This window comes from Pongo abelii, chromosome 14 (genome assembly GCF_028885655.2).
Source record: "Pongo abelii isolate AG06213 chromosome 14, NHGRI_mPonAbe1-v2.0_pri, whole genome shotgun sequence".
NCBI lineage: Eukaryota > Metazoa > Chordata > Mammalia > Primates > Hominidae > Pongo > Pongo abelii.
The window spans coordinates 117130950-117147622 of record NC_071999.2 but is presented as its reverse complement, the minus strand read 5'-3'; the positions used below and the strand labels follow the sequence as shown (position 1 = coordinate 117147622).

Below are 16673 nucleotides of genomic sequence, written 5' to 3'. Positions count from 1 at the left end.
GTAAGAAGTGAGTCTTGCTACAATTCGGAGGCGGATGAGCTTGTGCAGCGTGTGTATGACATGGGGCATTCGCATCTCCACAGTACAGAGAATGGTAATCTTGGAAGTGAAGTGCCTGTGTAGCTTTAGCTTCACATTTCTAACACTTTCTGTATTTTGGTGTAATTATTTTACTGTATTTTGGTGCTCAGATCAAATACCACTCTGGGACAGTGCTGACAGACTAGTCTTGAGTCTCAGCCTTTACATTATTTTTTTGTTAATGGAAATAGTGGATTTTTAAAAAAAATCAGAATTGTTTCAATTGTATGTCAATTTAAGAATTGTTTTAGTATTTTTTTTTTTAAATCATCTGCTGAATTTGAAAATGGAGTTTAGACTTGTTTCCGGGTTGTATAACCACTTTATGTCCTCTAAATGCCTCTAAATGTCCAGAAAATTAGAATTTTTACCATCAAGTAAATCTATAATAGGTATCTGAAATTCCATGACCTTAGAATCTGCACATGTCAAGAAATTTTTTTGATTGTGGAAAAGTTTTTCAGTTCTGTGCTAAGCTCGTTAGTGACCTGTCGATTTTTTTTATGTGATTGTTGAAAGTGTTCAGTGCTCACACAAAATAATGTAAACTGTATGTCCGAACACTTATCTTGTTACAGACAAAGGAATCTGAAATAATCTTTGTTTTCTGTGCAGCTCGAAGCTTGGATTCTGCCGTGCCACTCATGAATGGCGACACAGAAGATGATGCTGACAAAATGCACGTTGATAGGGAGTTTGCTGTTGTAACAGGTGGGAGTGGACAGTTTCCTGTTAGCTGCAACAACAATCCAATGGTCGAAGACACCAAACAGCAGGAGAGTGGTTCTGTTGGACCAAAAGAAATAGAAATATATACTGTGTCAGCAATGCAGACCCCCTGTCGTTGCAGGAATCAGTATGCATATTATTTCTAACATAAGTTTTTCTCAGATGTTTTGCACTTTATTGTCCAGTGTCTTTTTAAAAATGTTATACTATAATTTACATATCTTGGGCAAGTTTGTAGATACAAGGATAAATGATTTGGGTATATTCTATGGACATGGAAAATGTAAGTGCAATCTTTATTCTGATTTGAAGCTGTTGCTTAATGTGCCTTGCTTATTTTTAATGAGGTTTGCATTTTTAATTTTCTGACATATGGCCTTTGGGTGAATATACCGAACATGCTACAGTTAATATTTTCAAACCAATATACCGCAAAGAGGACGACTAGCAGTAAACACTGAGAACTAGTAAATGTGGTTCTGACTCAGCCCGGTCACTCCAGCATGGAATCTTTTACCCAGGACTTGGTTGCTCTGGTTTCTGTGGTCTTCATTCTGAGTCTGTTAAAATGGTAAACACTGTGTTTCACAACACACATTTTATACATTAATGTTTTTAGTATATGAAAACAGTATTCCTGTTTCCAGTTTTTAAAAAGCAGAAGCAGCTCAGTTCTTATAGCATTTAGAATATCTAAAATGGTTTGTCTGTTTAGCTATTGTTTTTTTATTCAGGTGACTACAAAAACATTTTTAGCTGTTCTGTTAACATGTATTAATATTTAGAAGTAGATTTTTTTAAGTTTATTATGTCTTTATGCAAATTCTTCACTGCAGATGAAAAAAAAAAAAGAGTATGTATATTATTTCCCAAACCCACATGAAAAAAATCATTTGTGTTCACTAAAGTTAAAAGAAAATGTGTTCATCTTTCTGGAAGCTACAGAATTGCTGGGGTCACCGTCTTCCCAGTAAAGAAATTCAGGTCAGTTAGTATATTTAAAATAATACGTTTTCTGTAGTCAGGGGCTATTTGACCTTAGCTAAAGATCCATAACAAAACTCAAATCCTGCGTTTTTTAAAAATGACCTTGCTACCTGCTTTTGAATAGGCAGAAGTGGCCACCCTTTATTCCTCAGACATTAGTTATTTGTTAAACTTTATCCAAGCTGGAACATACGTTTGAAAAACCCAGCCCATCCCGTATACCAGATGCCGAGTCCATACACCCTGTGTTTCCCATCATTTGATTTATGACACTCTGACTGAGTAAACAATGTGTTAAATCACTAGAGATTACTTGAGGCTTTCCTTGTGGGACATGGCACTTCACGTCCACTGGAAGCTTGAGGGAGCTGCCTCCACAGTCCTTTGAGAATCAGACCAAAAGTCAGGCTGCCCTCCCTTAAACACTTGAGTAACTTCGAATTTTTGTTCTGCCAAAATTATTTCCAAGGATTCTACATTTTTGAACAACTGTGTACAGCCATCTTTGCATTTTAAATGCCCCTAGTTTGAGACTCGGGAGGGTCAAGTGTCCCCACCCCTGGAAAGGGCTCGGATAGGAGGGTGCTTGCTTCTAAATCCCGATCTTCTCTATGGGGTTGGCTGGAAGAGAAGTAGGATCTTGTCTGAAACCTCATCCCCAGCATTGTGTTTGGATGTTCGTGGGATCCAAGGGCTGGCCGGGCAGGCAGAAGGGAAGTGCGGGTCTTGGCTGGCAGCTGGGAGCAGGGGAAGGGAGAGCGTTGGAGGTCGTGATGTGCGTGCTCTGCCTCAGTAGGTCTGAGGTGCCCGCTGTTATACTCAGTTTTATTAGATTCTCTGTAACAACATGAGCTTACCAACCAGCCTTGATTTTGAGATTAAATAATTGAACAGATTTACTTTAACTGGGCACTGAAGTAAAAGTCTACCTACTTTATTCTCTTAGTAAAAACTATACACACAATAAACAACTGTCAAGGTTGCCATCATATTTGAGTTTTGTCACCTAGGAAAACATTGTTTATACTTTGTTTTTGAAAAAATTCTTATGAATTTCCCCTGGGAATAACTTGTTTTATTTCGGTTTTTATTTTCTATTTAGTCCTTGAAACACTTGTTTTCTAGTCTAGGATTTTAGCCAACTAGAAAAGCTATCATTTAATTTTGGGGAAAAAATCTATTGTCCTATGAAGAATTTATAGCAATTATTAAACTATGTTGCTTAAACATAAAAAAAGGACGATTAATGGAATATTTAGATAATGTTTCCATTCACTGAACAAGCCGTGATCCTTTATCGGCAGGAAGACTTGCAGGACATACCAGAAACCTCTGTCAGAGGTTTACAGGAGGTGAGATGGAAGGGAAGCCCTCTATGGGAAGAGTCACACGGTGTGTGACATGTTAGGTTAATCGGATGTATTTAAGCTGCATCCTTATTCTAAAAGTTATTAGACCTGAGCTCTTCTAGATTTAATAACATGCTTTGCTTTGGTAGTGAAGAACATTGAAATAAAATCTAGTATTACCAAGTTAGAGATAATTTGAGATCATCCCTTATACTGTTATGTGAATTCCTGTGCACATGAATATTAGTGACTCCCAAGTTCAGTATACAGAAGAATAACTTGTCATTGCCTGTCCTGGTGTGCCCAGATGTGCCACGATGGACCTTTTATCCCATAAGACACCTCCCTCCTGATAGATGTCTGTATATGCAGATTAAACTACCCACATGTTTTCCAGCAAAGGTGGTTTTTGAAAGTAACCTAATGAAACCCTGGCTGCCATGGTCATTTTAATTGCTGAACTGAGAAGAAGCGACTCTGCGTTGTGCTGTTGGCCCAGGCCTGCATGCCTGAGGACTGTTGGCCGTTACAGTTCCTTGCTGTGGTCGCCGGTCTCTCTGTATTCTGCCAGTGCTCTTTGTATTCTGCCAGTGCTCTCATGTGGCATTTGGCAGAAGTACTACGTAGATTTCTGTGCTACTGAAAAAAATAAAAATAAAAACAAAGTGGTTCCTTTTAATAGCTCTGATTTGAGACTCAGGAGAGGGTCAAGAGTCCCTACCTGATTTATGAGGAGAGAAGATTTTTTTAAAACCTCATGTGATGCTGTCGTACATAGTTCAAAGAGCTTCCTTAATTCACTTCATTTACCTTTTTTTCCATTTTCGCTTGAGAACTAGAGAAGTTTGTGTTCTGTTGGAACCCTCTGTAGAACACTTTACACTCAGTTCTGATGGACCTTTTCAGGGGCGATTTTTAAAAAACCGCTCTCAAAAGTAGTCTTAAAATGAGAGCACTTTATTGATGGCTTTTCAGGACTGTGTTGGTATTTTTCATGCAGCGCATTTGTCAGCTTACATTTTTCAGTTGAGCTACCTGATGCTACTGACACACATATGATTTTCCTATCTTACCAGGCAAATACTACTGTTAACGTTTTAATAGTAAGTCTACTTATGCACATTGATTTTACTTTGAAAAAAGAACTGGTTTAAAAGGGAAAAAAAAAACAAAATTCTTTAAAATTGTAATGGCAATGAAGCATTTTATAGTTTCTCCTCCCTCATTGGTTCTGAATTTTGGTGACAGGTGTATTTCTTAATGCAGATATGAAAAACAGTAGCTCCGTATCGAATACATTGACAAATGGATGTGTCATCAATGGACATTTGGACTTCCCCTCCACGACCCCGCTCAGTGGGATGGAAAGCAGGAATGGCCAGTGCTTGACAGGATCTAACGGAATTAGCAGTGGATTAGCCCCAGGACAGCCGTTTCCGAGTAGCCAGGGTTCTCTCTGCATTAGTGGGACTGAGGAGCCAGAGAAGACCCTGAGAGCTAACCCTGAGTTGTGCGGTTCTCTGCACCTGAACGGGAGTCCAAGTAGCTGCATAGCCAGTAGGCCTTCCTGGGTGGAAGACATTGGGGATAACCTGTACTATGGACACTACCACGGGTTTGGGGACACTGCTGAAAGCATCCCAGAACTGAACAGTGTGGTCGAGCATTCCAAGTCCGTGAAGGTGCAGGAGCGGTACGACAGTGCCGTGCTGGGCACCATGCACCTGCACCACGGCTCCTAGAGACGCCGGCCTGGCTCTCGGAAACACAGGAGTCCTTCCTGGTAGCCAGCTCAGAATACCCATGTAGCAGCAACTTGAACGAATGTCACAACTTGTACTGTTTTTTTTATACTTCAACTTTCTGAAAAAGTAAACTTCGACAAGTTCCCAGCGACTGCTTGTCTGTGCATGAGTAGGGCTTACTAAGTGCATAGATGTTTCTACAGTGAGGTGTCCTTTTTATAAGGTGCACTTTTGGAGTTTTTCTGATGCCAATCTCAACATTGTCTTTTTAATACTGTCACCAGATATTGCCATTTTTCTTTTTGTTAAAAGATTATATGATCAAGATAAATTGGGGTGGTAAATGAGGTGCCTGGTAATTTATCTCTGCACATGGGCTTCATTTTAAAAAGCTTGTTTCCACTGTTTTCTGTAGAATTTGACAGAACACAGCTATTTCCCTGTGCAAGGCACAGCCTTACAAAGATTTCTGCAGTGATTTGTGTGAAGAAGAGAACGTTTGTCTTTTTCAATGAAGCTTTGCAGATCACCATGTGGTTGGTTTTAGTTGTAGACACAGTGGTCCCTCCTTAATGATGAAGATCACTGCCTTGGGCTTCATGGAAAACAGGCCCAGCCTGGGGCTGCGTTCTGATTTATTGTTTTTATTCCACATTTCCTACTTGGTCTCTGGAAATTTTACCACACGTAACAGATTCCTTTATACGTAGTGGAAGTTACTATTTGTAGGAACTGTCAGGTCAAAATATTTAACTGACTTTTGACATGTATTTTCTTTTTTCCTTGTTTTTGTTTTTTGGGGTTTTCTGCTTTAAGATATATACCACTATGTATATCCAGTTAACTGAGAGAATTTTGACTCTCTTAAAAAAAACTGCATTAAGTTTTTGATTTTGTAGAAATTAGCTTTTGTCTAGGCAACTAGTGGTTATACTGTGCAAATATTGTAATGAATTTTTACTTTTTTGATTTTTGTAATAAAAATTGGTGCAGATAAAATGTCAAATGAACAAACCAGTGTTCTAAGAGTGTTACTAACATTTGTTTTAAAACTGTCCTTCACAAATTGAATAAAAAATTCTCACACTCAATTTGTCCCTGGGGTTTCTCTCTGTGCTTGGGGGCCAGTGGGGTGTGGATATCTGTGGAAGGAATGGGAAGGGAGAAAAAGTTTACTATTGTTTCATTTTGCTTATAAGATTTTACTTGACTCTTCTGACACTCTTCATACGGTGTTTTCTCCATTTTTGAGTTTCTACTCTAGTTTTATGGGCACTGTTGGTACTGAACCTCTGTGGAGGAAGGATGGATTGCATGTCAGTTCAGTATTGTGCCTGGGTGCTTATTTTCATAAAAGACAGCAATGATAATGTTCTAAACTTCTTTGTTTTTAACAAATGTTAATGTAAGCCTTTTAGGAATATGAATTACAATTATAAATAGCACCAAAATAGCCATTCTGGCATGCCTACATATGTTATTTAAAACATTCACTACATCATGCATATTCTTGTAAATACTTAATAGACCACAATGAGGGAGCATTACACTTTGGAAGTTTTGCAAAAATTACAGTGAGAACAGGAAGAGAATGCATAGTGCTGTCCAGGTCACCGCCCCCCATCCTATGGCAGACACTAGTAATCAAGCTTAGAACTGAGATTTGGCCTCAGACTGATCCAAGAAGCCACCCACACTACTGAGTTTTTAAGAGAGATGAAACTTGATGCCATCCCGTTTGGACTGTTTTCTAAGATATTCCAGATGTTCTATAGTGAGTTAATTATTTGCTGAAAAACGTTGTGAATCTCTGAAAATACAGTAAACATACTTTTGATTAGTCTTGAATTTTTGGACAGAAGATGACTGCTTAGGAACAAAAATGTTGCATAGAACCTAGAGTAGGGCAACATCCACACTTGAGTGGATGATTGAAGTAGTTTGTCATATTCTAGTTTAGAGTCATTTACACCAGTATGTTCAGTTCTTATTTAGTGATACATAAGGAAATTGTGATGATGGAATTGATATCATGCCTGGAATTTGCTTCAAAATATAAAAATATGAGTGAAGCCCATGCTCCCTGGTGAGTGGAGACAAGGATCAAACACAACTGGTGCAGGCTGATGTTAAATCTGGGTGGCGGGTATGTGAAGGTGCATTAGTCTGTCTATTTTGTATGTATTTGAGACAAGTTTTTTTGGGTTTGTTTTTTAGGACTTGAAAAACTGCTCTATTAAAAAATATGGTTGTCATTTTAACATTGAGAATAAGCTTAGGTTTTTCTGTGTCCACCAGAATTGACGTTTATACTGACTGCAAGAATAGCTCACTGAGTCTTAGCTTTTTTGGCCTGAAGATACTTTCCCATGCGTGCATTCTTTTGTACTAGCAGAAACAATTGGAAAATGAAATAAAGCCCATTTACAGTGACACCCAAACCATGGCATACCTAGGAAAATACCTTAACAAAAGATGTTCAAGACCTCTATACTGAAAACTATAAAACATTACTCAGAGATAGAATACCTAAATAAATTTTTGGTTGAAGTATGTGGAGAAAATCTGGACTTACACAGATAGGTAATTGGAAAAAGGGATATTTGAATTGTCTTTGCAGTTAATTGTGAGTACTTGATACCACGCCCAAACTCCGTAGTGGTCGTGGGGCAGGAGAATAGGAAGTTAGGGTAACCAAGGGCTAAGGCATAAGCAAAAGAACAGCAGGTACAGCCAGTTCTAGGCAAGATTAGGCAGCACTCAGGCCACAGCCTCCTACCTGTGATAACGAGACAGTCTCCACTTCAGCTTCTGATTGGTTGCAGGCTAATCTTTCATACGGTGCAGCCAATTGGAGGCCTCTAAAGGTCACCTAGGGGTGTTACCAAATTCTTTTAGTAAAAACCCTAAAGGAGGGACTCTTGAGCCTGGCTCAAGTTGGCTCCCACTCTGTGGAGTGTACTTTTGCCACAATAAATCTGCACTTTTTTTGCTTCTTTCGTTGTTTACTTCTTTTGTTGCTTTCTGTGTTTTGTTCCATTCTTTATTCAGCTGCACCAGGAACCTGGACACCTCGCAGTCAAGATCTTCCATCCAGTAACAGTAGTTTCTTAAAGGCTAGTTGCAATGTTGAATCAGGGTCCACATCAGTGAGCTTCTTGTATTCAGTTACTGTAGAGTCCATCTTTCACTTAGAATGGACCTTTAACCCATGCATAATTTTGTAACTTTATGCATTACTTACTTGGGAAATATTTTTTAACTGAGTTCTACAAGTCTTTCAAATGTTGAAACTTTTCATTAATATTAAAACATTGATAACCAGCCAGGCACGGTGGCTCACACCTGTAATCCCAGCATTTTGGGAGGCTGAGGCGGGCAGCTCATGAGGTCAGGAGATAGAGACCATCCTGGCTAACAAGATGAAACCCCATCTCTACTAAAAATACAAAAAAAAAAAAAAAAAAAATAGCTGGGTGTGGTGGCACGCACCTGTAATCCCAGCTACTTGGGAGGCTGAGGCAGGAGAATCGCTTGAACCTGGGAGGCAGGGGTTGCAGTGAGCCGAGATCACACCACTGCACTCCAACCTGGGCGACAGAGCAAGACTCCGTCTCAAAAAAATAAAAATAAATAAAACATTGATCACCAATAATCTCATGAAAGTCAAAAGTTGGAAGTTGTCAAGCTCATGATACTGGATACAAGTTTTACAACATCCTGATTTTTGCTGAAAAACTCAAATTTTATCATTGGACACAAATACTGTCAGTTTTCCTTGAAGTAGAAGGCTCACTTGGTTAATTTTTTGGTTTTTTTTAAATTGAGACGGGGTCTCACTCTGTCACACAAGCTGGAATGCAGTGATGCGATTTTGGCTCCTTGTGGCCTTGACCTCCTGGCCTCAAGGGATCCTCCTGACTCAGCCTTGAAGGTAGCTGGGACTACAGTCGTGCACCACCATGCCCGGCAATTTTTTTTTTTTTAATTTTTTTTTCGTTGAGATGGGGTCTCACTATTTTACCCAGGCTGTCTCAAACTCTTGACCTCAAGCAATCCACCCACCTTGGCCTCCTAAAGTGCGGGGATTACAGGCTTGAGCCACTGCATTACAACCTGGTTATTTTTTTTTGAAATTACATAGCTTGTCATTCACTATTTCAAATGAAAATGACGTTTCTGAAAAAGTGACTGGATACACTTATCGCACAATCAACCAGAGACGTGTTTTTCCTGGAGACAGCTGTACACAACAAATCCTTTACACACGCTTCCCTTTACATCACACAGAACGTGTGCTGTCAAAATTTACTCATTTTTACAGCATTGAGAGCATTCTTAAGTGAAATTGGCTCTTTTCTTCTTTTTGACCGCACAGCAGTGAAGAATATAAACGTGATCAGGCCGGAGCAGTTTTTGCTAAGGTGCTAGTAGCTTTACCCACCGTTTCTTTTGAACCCTCAGTGCAGAAGTCAACACTGAAAAAGGCAAATCACATCTTGGTAATAAGACCGTTTTGATTTTGGGATTTTGGGGACCCCCTGAAATGGGGTCCTGGGGACCCTGGGGTTCTGCAGGCCACGGTGAGAGAACTGCTGGAATGTTTCGAATGATGAGATTTAAGCGACTAGTGATAAATACTGGAAAATGTAGACTGGGTATTCATTGAATTACCCTTTTTGACTTTTCCATAGTTTGGGTTTTTGGGGTTTTATTAAGGAAGAGAAAACGGGCGAATAATTTGGAGACAGAACATGGGAAACATTGAAGAGTTTCCCGGAAAGGGGGAGCCAAGAAACTGGCAGCGGGTGGAAGGGGAGGAGCCATCGGGAGGGCGGGAACCGGGGGTGGGGCGCGGGCGCGGGTGGAGGGGGACGAACCATCAGGAGGGCGGGAACCGGGAGAGAGGAGCAGGTGCGGGTGGAGGGGGCTGAGCCGGGCGGTTCCGGCGCGGCTCTGCGTGGGGAACCGCAGCCGGGGTTGGGGCGAGGCCGTGGGTGGGATGGGCCGGGGCGGGTGAGGAGTCCCGGGGCGGTGGGAGGGTAGTGGGGGCTGCGGCAGGGCAGGGCTGCAGCTGGGGGCTGGAGGTGGACACCACCCCAAGAGTCTGCACTGAGCAACGGTAACAACAGTGATCCCGGACACAGCTGCAGCCAGGGAGACTCTGAGTGTGCCAGTGTGTGTGTGAGGATATGTATCAGTGTGTGCAAATGCATGTGAGTGAGCGAGCATGAGGATGTGTGTCCATATATGGATGTGAGTGTGCAAATGTGTGCAAGGACTGTGGGAGTGTGGGAGTGTGTCAGTGTGGGAATGTGGGGGGAATGTGGAGGGAATTGTGTCGTTGGCAATGTGTGAGTGTGCAAATGTGTGTATGAGAATGTGAAGGGTAGCGTGAGTGTTGTATGTGAGTGGTAATCTGGTGTGTGTGAATGTTTATGTGTGAATGTACGTGATGTGTGTGGATGTATATGATGTGTGCGCACTTGTGAATGTTGATTTGTGTGATGTGCGTGCAGATGTGTATAAATGTGTGATGCATGTGGATGTGTGTGGCTGCTGTGCATGTGTGAATGCTGTATGTGTGTGACGTTTGTGAATGTGAGTGTGCAGGTGTGAATGTTTTATATGTGTGGCTGACGTGCATGAGTGATTGTGTGAGACGTGTTATATGTGTGCATGTGTGAATGTGTGTGGCTATTGTGCATGTGTGGATGTGTGTGAATGTTGCATGTGGGTGTTGTGTCGAGGTGTGCACGTGTGTGAATGTGACTTGTGTATCTGTGGATGTGTGTGAATGCAGGTGTGCGAATGTGTGTGTGACTTGTACATGTGTGGATGAATGTGTGTGCATGTGTGAATGTTACTTGTGTGACTTGTGTGGATGTGTGTAAATGTATGCATGTGTGTGAAAGTTGTGTGACTTGTACATGTGTGGGTGTGCATGTGTGAATGTTACGTGTGTGTCTTGTGTGGGTGTGGATGTGTGGGAATGTATGCATGTGTGTGAATGTCGTGTGACGTGTGTGTGTAAATATATGCATGTGTGAATGTCGTGTGACGTGTGTGTGTAAATATATGCATGTGTGTGAATGTCGTGTGACGTGTGTGTAAATATATGCATGTGTGTGAATGTCGTGTGACGTGTGTGTGTAAATATATGCATGTGTGTGAATGTCGTGTGACGTGTGTGTAAATATATGCATGTGTGTGAATGTCGTGTGACGTGTGTGTAAATATATGCATGTGTGTGAATGTCATGTGTGTGTGTAAATATATGCATTGTGTGAATGTCGTGTGACGTGTGTGTAAATATATGCATGTGTGTGAATGTCATGTGATGTGTGTGTGTAAATATATGCATCTGTGTGAATGTCGTGTGACGTGTGTGTAAATATATGCATGTGTGTGAATGTCGTGTGACGTGTGTGTAAATATATGCATGTGTGTGAATGTCGTGTGACGTGTGTGTAAATATATGCATGTGTGTGAATGTCGTATGACGTGTGTGTAAATATATGCATGTGTGTGAATGTCGTGTGACGTGTGTGTGTAAATATATGTATGTGTGTGAATGTCGTGACGTGTGTAAATATATGCATGTGTGTGAATGTCGTGTGACGTGTGTGTGTAAATATATGCGTGTGTGAATGTCGTGTGACGTGTGTGTGTAAATATGTGCATGTGTGTGAATGTCGTGTGACGTGTGTGTGTAAATATATGCATGTGTGTGAATGTCATGTGACGTGTGTGTAAATATATGCATGTGTGTAAATATATGCATGTGTGTGAATGTCGTGTGACTTGTGTGTGTAAATATATGCATGTGTGTGAATGTCGTGTGACGTGTGTGTGAATATATGCATGTGTGTGAATGTCATGTGGCGTGTGTGTGTGTAGATATATGCATGTGTGTGAATGTCGTGTGACGTGTGTGTGTGTAAATACATGCATGTGTGTTAACGTCACGTGTGTGATGTGCAGATGTGGAGAATGGAGGGAAGAGCAGGCGCCTGGCGAGGGGAAGGGAGGAGGATCAGAGACTATGCGGAAGGGGAGGGGCGGAGAGGCCATTGGGGAGGAGGGGCCGGGGTGGGGGGCGCCTGCACACCGTGAAGAGGCCCCTGAGGGCAGCTCGGCCTCCTGTTGGGGGGCAGGAGGGAAGGGCCAGGGTCGGCTCTGGCGGGAAGGCCCAGGCAGTGCAGAATCATGGAGCTCAGGGGCCCTGCTGGGGTCTGCTCAGGAGCCTAGGGGCCTTAGAGAGGTCTCAGGAGATGGGCAGGGGGAGACGGGGCTGGAAAGGGGACATGTGGACAGAATGGGGTCGGAATCGGAGTCTGCCGGGCAGGAGTCGCTGGGAAGGTGGGCGTCTCAAGCCCTGGAGAAGCTTCCAGTCCACGGAAAGGGGAGAGGACTGGAGCTCCTGGGTGTCTGGGGCAGGACGTGGATGGAGTCACATTTCTCTCCATTGGGAATAGCACGTGCGAGGCGTGGGCTCGGGCTTTGAAGGTTTGCAGGGTGGGGAAGGGAGGCCGGTGAAGCTCTGAAACCATCCCCGAGGGGACTCTGAGTGACCACTTTGTGGTCAGTCCGCAGGGAGAGCTGAGGACGAGGCGGAGGCCCCACAGGTGAGGGCCAGGTGAAAAGCCCTACAGCTGCTGTGTCCCCGAGCCTCATGGCCAGGCAGGGAAGGGGTAGGTGGGGGGGGGGGTGGCGCCATGGATCCCCCAATTCTCTGGGCATTCAGCAGAAAAAGTGGCAGGGCTCAGCCAGGGAAGCTGAACTAGAAGTTTCTAACCTGTGCAAGCAGAGCCACACAGGTCAAGAGGACTCTGGGAGGTCCCAGGGCTCAGGGAGGGGCTGCGGGAAGTGCAGGCTTGGGAAAGGGGTCTCCACCTGGAGTTCAGGCCTCATCCCAGTAATGGTCACAGCCCCCAGATGACCAAGTGCCCCAGTACCCGGGCAGGCAGGTCCACAGTGCAGCAAAGAGGGATGTGCCTCTTGGGCAAAGTCTGGCAGAGGTTGGGGGGTGGGTACCCGCCCAGTACCTGTGCTGGAAGGTCACCTCGAAGGGGTCCCCAGGCCATGGCCAGGGCTGCAGTGTCCCCAAGGTTAGAGCTGGTCAGTGCAGCACTGAGCATCCCCCTCAAAACACAGCACTGACAGCAGCAGCAGAGCGCTGAGCTGTGAGGCAGGACATCCCACTCGGGGAGGAGCCCCTTCCTCGGGCTCATGTTCTCAGGAGATCACAGTGCAGTGTCAGCCAGGGCTGCAGTCTCATCTAAAAGCTCCCCTGGAGCCTCTGCATCCAAGCTCACGCACATGGCTGGTGACTGGACCCAGTTCCCCCCTGGGTCGCTGAACTAAGGGCCTGAATTCTTTGATGGTTGTTGGCCTAAGGCCACCCCAACTCCGTGCAGGGGAGGGCAGGGACCTCTCCACCAGGCACCCTGAGGAGTGCTCACCTCCTGCAGGGAGAGGTGGGAGGGCTGGGGAAGGGCAGAGGACACATCAGGTTTTTCATTTTATTGCCTTTTTTTTAAAAACAGGAAGATCTGAAGCCAACTACATTCAGCAAGTTTTCTTAAGAACAAAGTAAGAAAGATAAACTAGAACAGCCCTGCTTGGCTTATCCCAGCCTCGCCTTAACCCTCCCTTCCCTGCCGTCTTTGTGTGGCTCCCCTCTGCCAGGTGCCCCCTGAACTTTAAGGTTCCAGGATGGTTTGAGAACAACTTCGATTTTTCTGTTTTCCCATTTATGAAGGCTGCTGTGCTCTCACAAGTGAATTTAATTACAAGGTTTTTAGAAACAGCTACACAAATTGCAACTCAGATGCATCAGTGAATCAGTCCTATTCCCTGTCTGCTAAAGGATGTCTTTTCATTACCATCATCTGCCATAGGGCTTTTCTGACAGTTCGTATAATTCAAGATAATTGAAGCCAATTTTGCAAGCAAAACGACAGGAACCACTACATGAAATATCACATTAAGTCTCTGATTCATAACAATGGCACTATTTCCTTAGTGGTTTTAAAATTTTCTGGGCTGGGCATAGTGGCTCACGCCTGTAATCCCAGCACTTTGGGAGGCCAGGGTGGGCAGATTGTTTGAGCTCAAGGGTTCAAGACCGGCCTGGGCAACAACGTGAGACCCTGTCTCTACAAAAAATACAAAAATTAGCTGGGCTTGGTGGCGCATGCCTGTAGTCCCAGCTACTTGGGAGACTGAGGTGTGTCAATTGAGAAAAATGACAAGGCAAGTCTCAATCATTTTAAGAGGTTTATTTGCCAAAGTTAAGGACGAACACCCCGGAGACAGTCTGTACCTCCGAAGATGATTTTGAGGGCTCCAAATTTAAAAGGGAAAGGGTGAGATAATGACAAGTACACAATTTTCATCTAAGAGGCGGGTAGAGAAAAATAGTCATGCCTTTGGCTCATTGAATCTGCATTATTTTTACACAAGATGACTTAGACAGAGGAGGCAGGGGAACAATCAGGTATGCATTTGTGTCTGGTGGGCAGGGGTTGACTGCACCTGTAAAGATGAGCTATCAATTTGCATTGCCATGGTGAAATCTTAACAGAAACACCTTACAGTAAAGATCTCAGAGCTCACTAGGAATTTCCTTGTGGAAAAATATAGGGGAGGTGTGTAGCTTTTCATCTTGCACCATCTTATTTAGGGACCAAAAGGGGAGGCGGGTTTGCACGACCCAGTTCCCAGCTTGGCTTTTCACTTTGGCTTGAATTTGGAGGCCCAGGATTTATTTTCCCTTCATGGGTGGGAGGATGCTGTGAGCCTGGGAGGCAGGGTTGCAGGGAGCCGAGATCATGCCACTGCACTCCAGCCTGGGTGATAGAGTGAGATCCTGTCTCAAATAAAACAAAACAAAACAAAAAAACCTCTCTCTGGAAGAGAAAGGAGGGACTGTGAAAGCAACCAAGGGAACAGGCAGCTTTCATTACCAGCAGCATGGGATCCTCGCCCAAGGCCGGGAAAACACAGGAGTGAAATGACAGCTACAGAAGTACACTCCGCAGGCTGCATAAAAAGGACAAAAACAGTAATATAAACACCAGTAAGGAACGGCATTGACATGCTCCGCCTCCTGTGGGCAGCCTGGGGATGAGGTCATTTTCCAAAACAGGGAGCTGGTCAGCATTTTCCATGCCCAAGGCAAGTTCCCCTTGATGGACAGCGCCTAATGACCAGCACTGAGTCAATCTAGGAGCAGAAAGACTGGAAACCCTGGAGCAGGAGCCACGTCAGCGTGACTCACTCAAGCAACGGCAAATTCTCACAGCAACAACATGAAACGCCCACCAGGGTGATGACTGTGGGAGCAAAACTGACCGGAACCTGGACGGTGCGTGCACTGTGCACCCTCCTGGTTAACAGCCCCACGGCCCGAGAGCTGTTCTTTACGTGAATTTCTTCTGTTAAAGCAGCTTGTGTGGCTTCTGCACCCTGGTGGAGCCAACACACGTGCCTATCATGGAAGTGAGAAGTGAGTGAGTTCTCACCAGCATTTGACGCTGACCTTCCGGAAACGTGATGTCCCTTAGAGCCTGCAGCCTGCCAGGACAGAGCCACCCCCTGGTCGTTCTGTTGGAATTTCGGTGTTCCTGTCTTTTAGGCGACATCTGCCAAGCACAGTTTGTGTAAGGAAACCCATTCTGTTGTATCTGCTGGGCCCAGGGCTGCTGCTGTGCAGGAACCAGCTTTTGTGGCCCACGGGGCAACAACTCAGTCTGGAGCTCGGCTACTCTCTGGCCCGGGGTGCTGGCATTTCCCTGGGGCCCATGGAGCAAGTGCCCCTATTTTCCCCATGAGGCCTCAGCCAAGAGGAGGTTGGGGAAGAAGGGAAAACACAGTTGGGGAGAGAGAAGGGCAGGCTGAGAGGTACCACACCATTAGTGCTGATGGGGAGAGGCCGCTCCAGCCCGACACTGCTGTCCTTATGAGGCGTGTTTCCTTTTTATTTGGAGGAAGAGAAGCAGAGGAACACGTCATGGAGACGGGCCGAGTGGAAGGAGCCAGGGATGGCGACAAGCAGAAGGAAGTGTGTTTTGTCCCCATCCAGGGAAGCTTTTGTTTCATGAGACTTACTTGCGCACGTTTGGTGGCTGCCCTGGACATTCATGGACTTTTGTTTTCACTCAGCTTTTGTGGTTCACGTGACACAAAGCATGAGGACGTCACTGGGCGAGAGGGCCAGGTCACCCCATTGCCGAGGGGCACGCCCCAGCTGTGCACCACTGGAGTGGGCTTGTCCAGTCCTCAAACACAGGGACAGAATGTGCCCATCTCATGTAAGACGTGAATAATAGTAGAAATTTCTGTTACATGAGAACTCTGTATTACCCTCAACCATTTTCCTGTAAGCATAAAACTTCTAAAAATTTTTTATGAGCACACTAATTCCTCACTTAAGGTTGTCATTAGGTTCTTGGAAACGGCAACTTTAAACAAAAGGACAGACAGCAAGTCCTCAAATAACATTCTTTCCTTCAACATCATTTCATCCTAAGGAGAAAAAAATGGATTTTGTTACATGTCCTTTCATTTAAGGCTGCACTTTCCAAGAACCAGGTAGGCATGGAATTGACCTAAGGTGGAGGAGAGCAGGTGTGCGGCTCCGTCCTGGCTGTGTGGCTCCGTCCTGTGGGCTGATGCGGGTGGACAGTCAGGAACACTTTCAGGAGAATGTGGGTGGCCTGCCAATGGGTGGCCTGCCTATTCCAGAGGTCTGAGAAGAAACCGTTGTTTAGCCTAG

The 16673-nt window shown here is 44.4% G+C and overlaps 2 protein-coding genes across 5 annotated transcripts in view; both read left to right on the top strand.

The window, feature by feature from the left end:
* The window catches only part of ANKRD10 (ankyrin repeat domain 10), a 36864-nt gene extending 30882 nt beyond the window's left edge, over positions 1 to 5982 (top strand). Inside the window, exons 5-6 of one of the 4 annotated variants that reach the window (XM_002824433.4) lie at positions 697 to 792; positions 4413 to 5982. In XM_002824433.4, the coding sequence (XP_002824479.3) occupies positions 697 to 792; positions 4413 to 4888 (572 nt within the window). In that variant the 3' untranslated portion in view covers positions 4889 to 5982. Of the gene's footprint in view, positions 1 to 696; positions 938 to 1217; positions 1382 to 4394 lie in introns of those variants that run through there. The other 3 variants (XM_054529238.2, XM_054529239.2, XM_054529240.2) reach the window with 3 other exon arrangements.
* Positions 5983 to 15725: 9743 nt separating this feature from the next.
* LOC100445885 (putative uncharacterized protein encoded by LINC00346) lies at positions 15726 to 16220 on the top strand. Its single transcript, XM_002824432.4, has one exon. It carries the CDS (start codon positions 15726 to 15728, stop codon positions 16218 to 16220), a length of 495 nt encoding a protein of 164 aa, XP_002824478.1.
* The last annotated feature ends 453 nt before the right edge of the window (positions 16221 to 16673 follow it).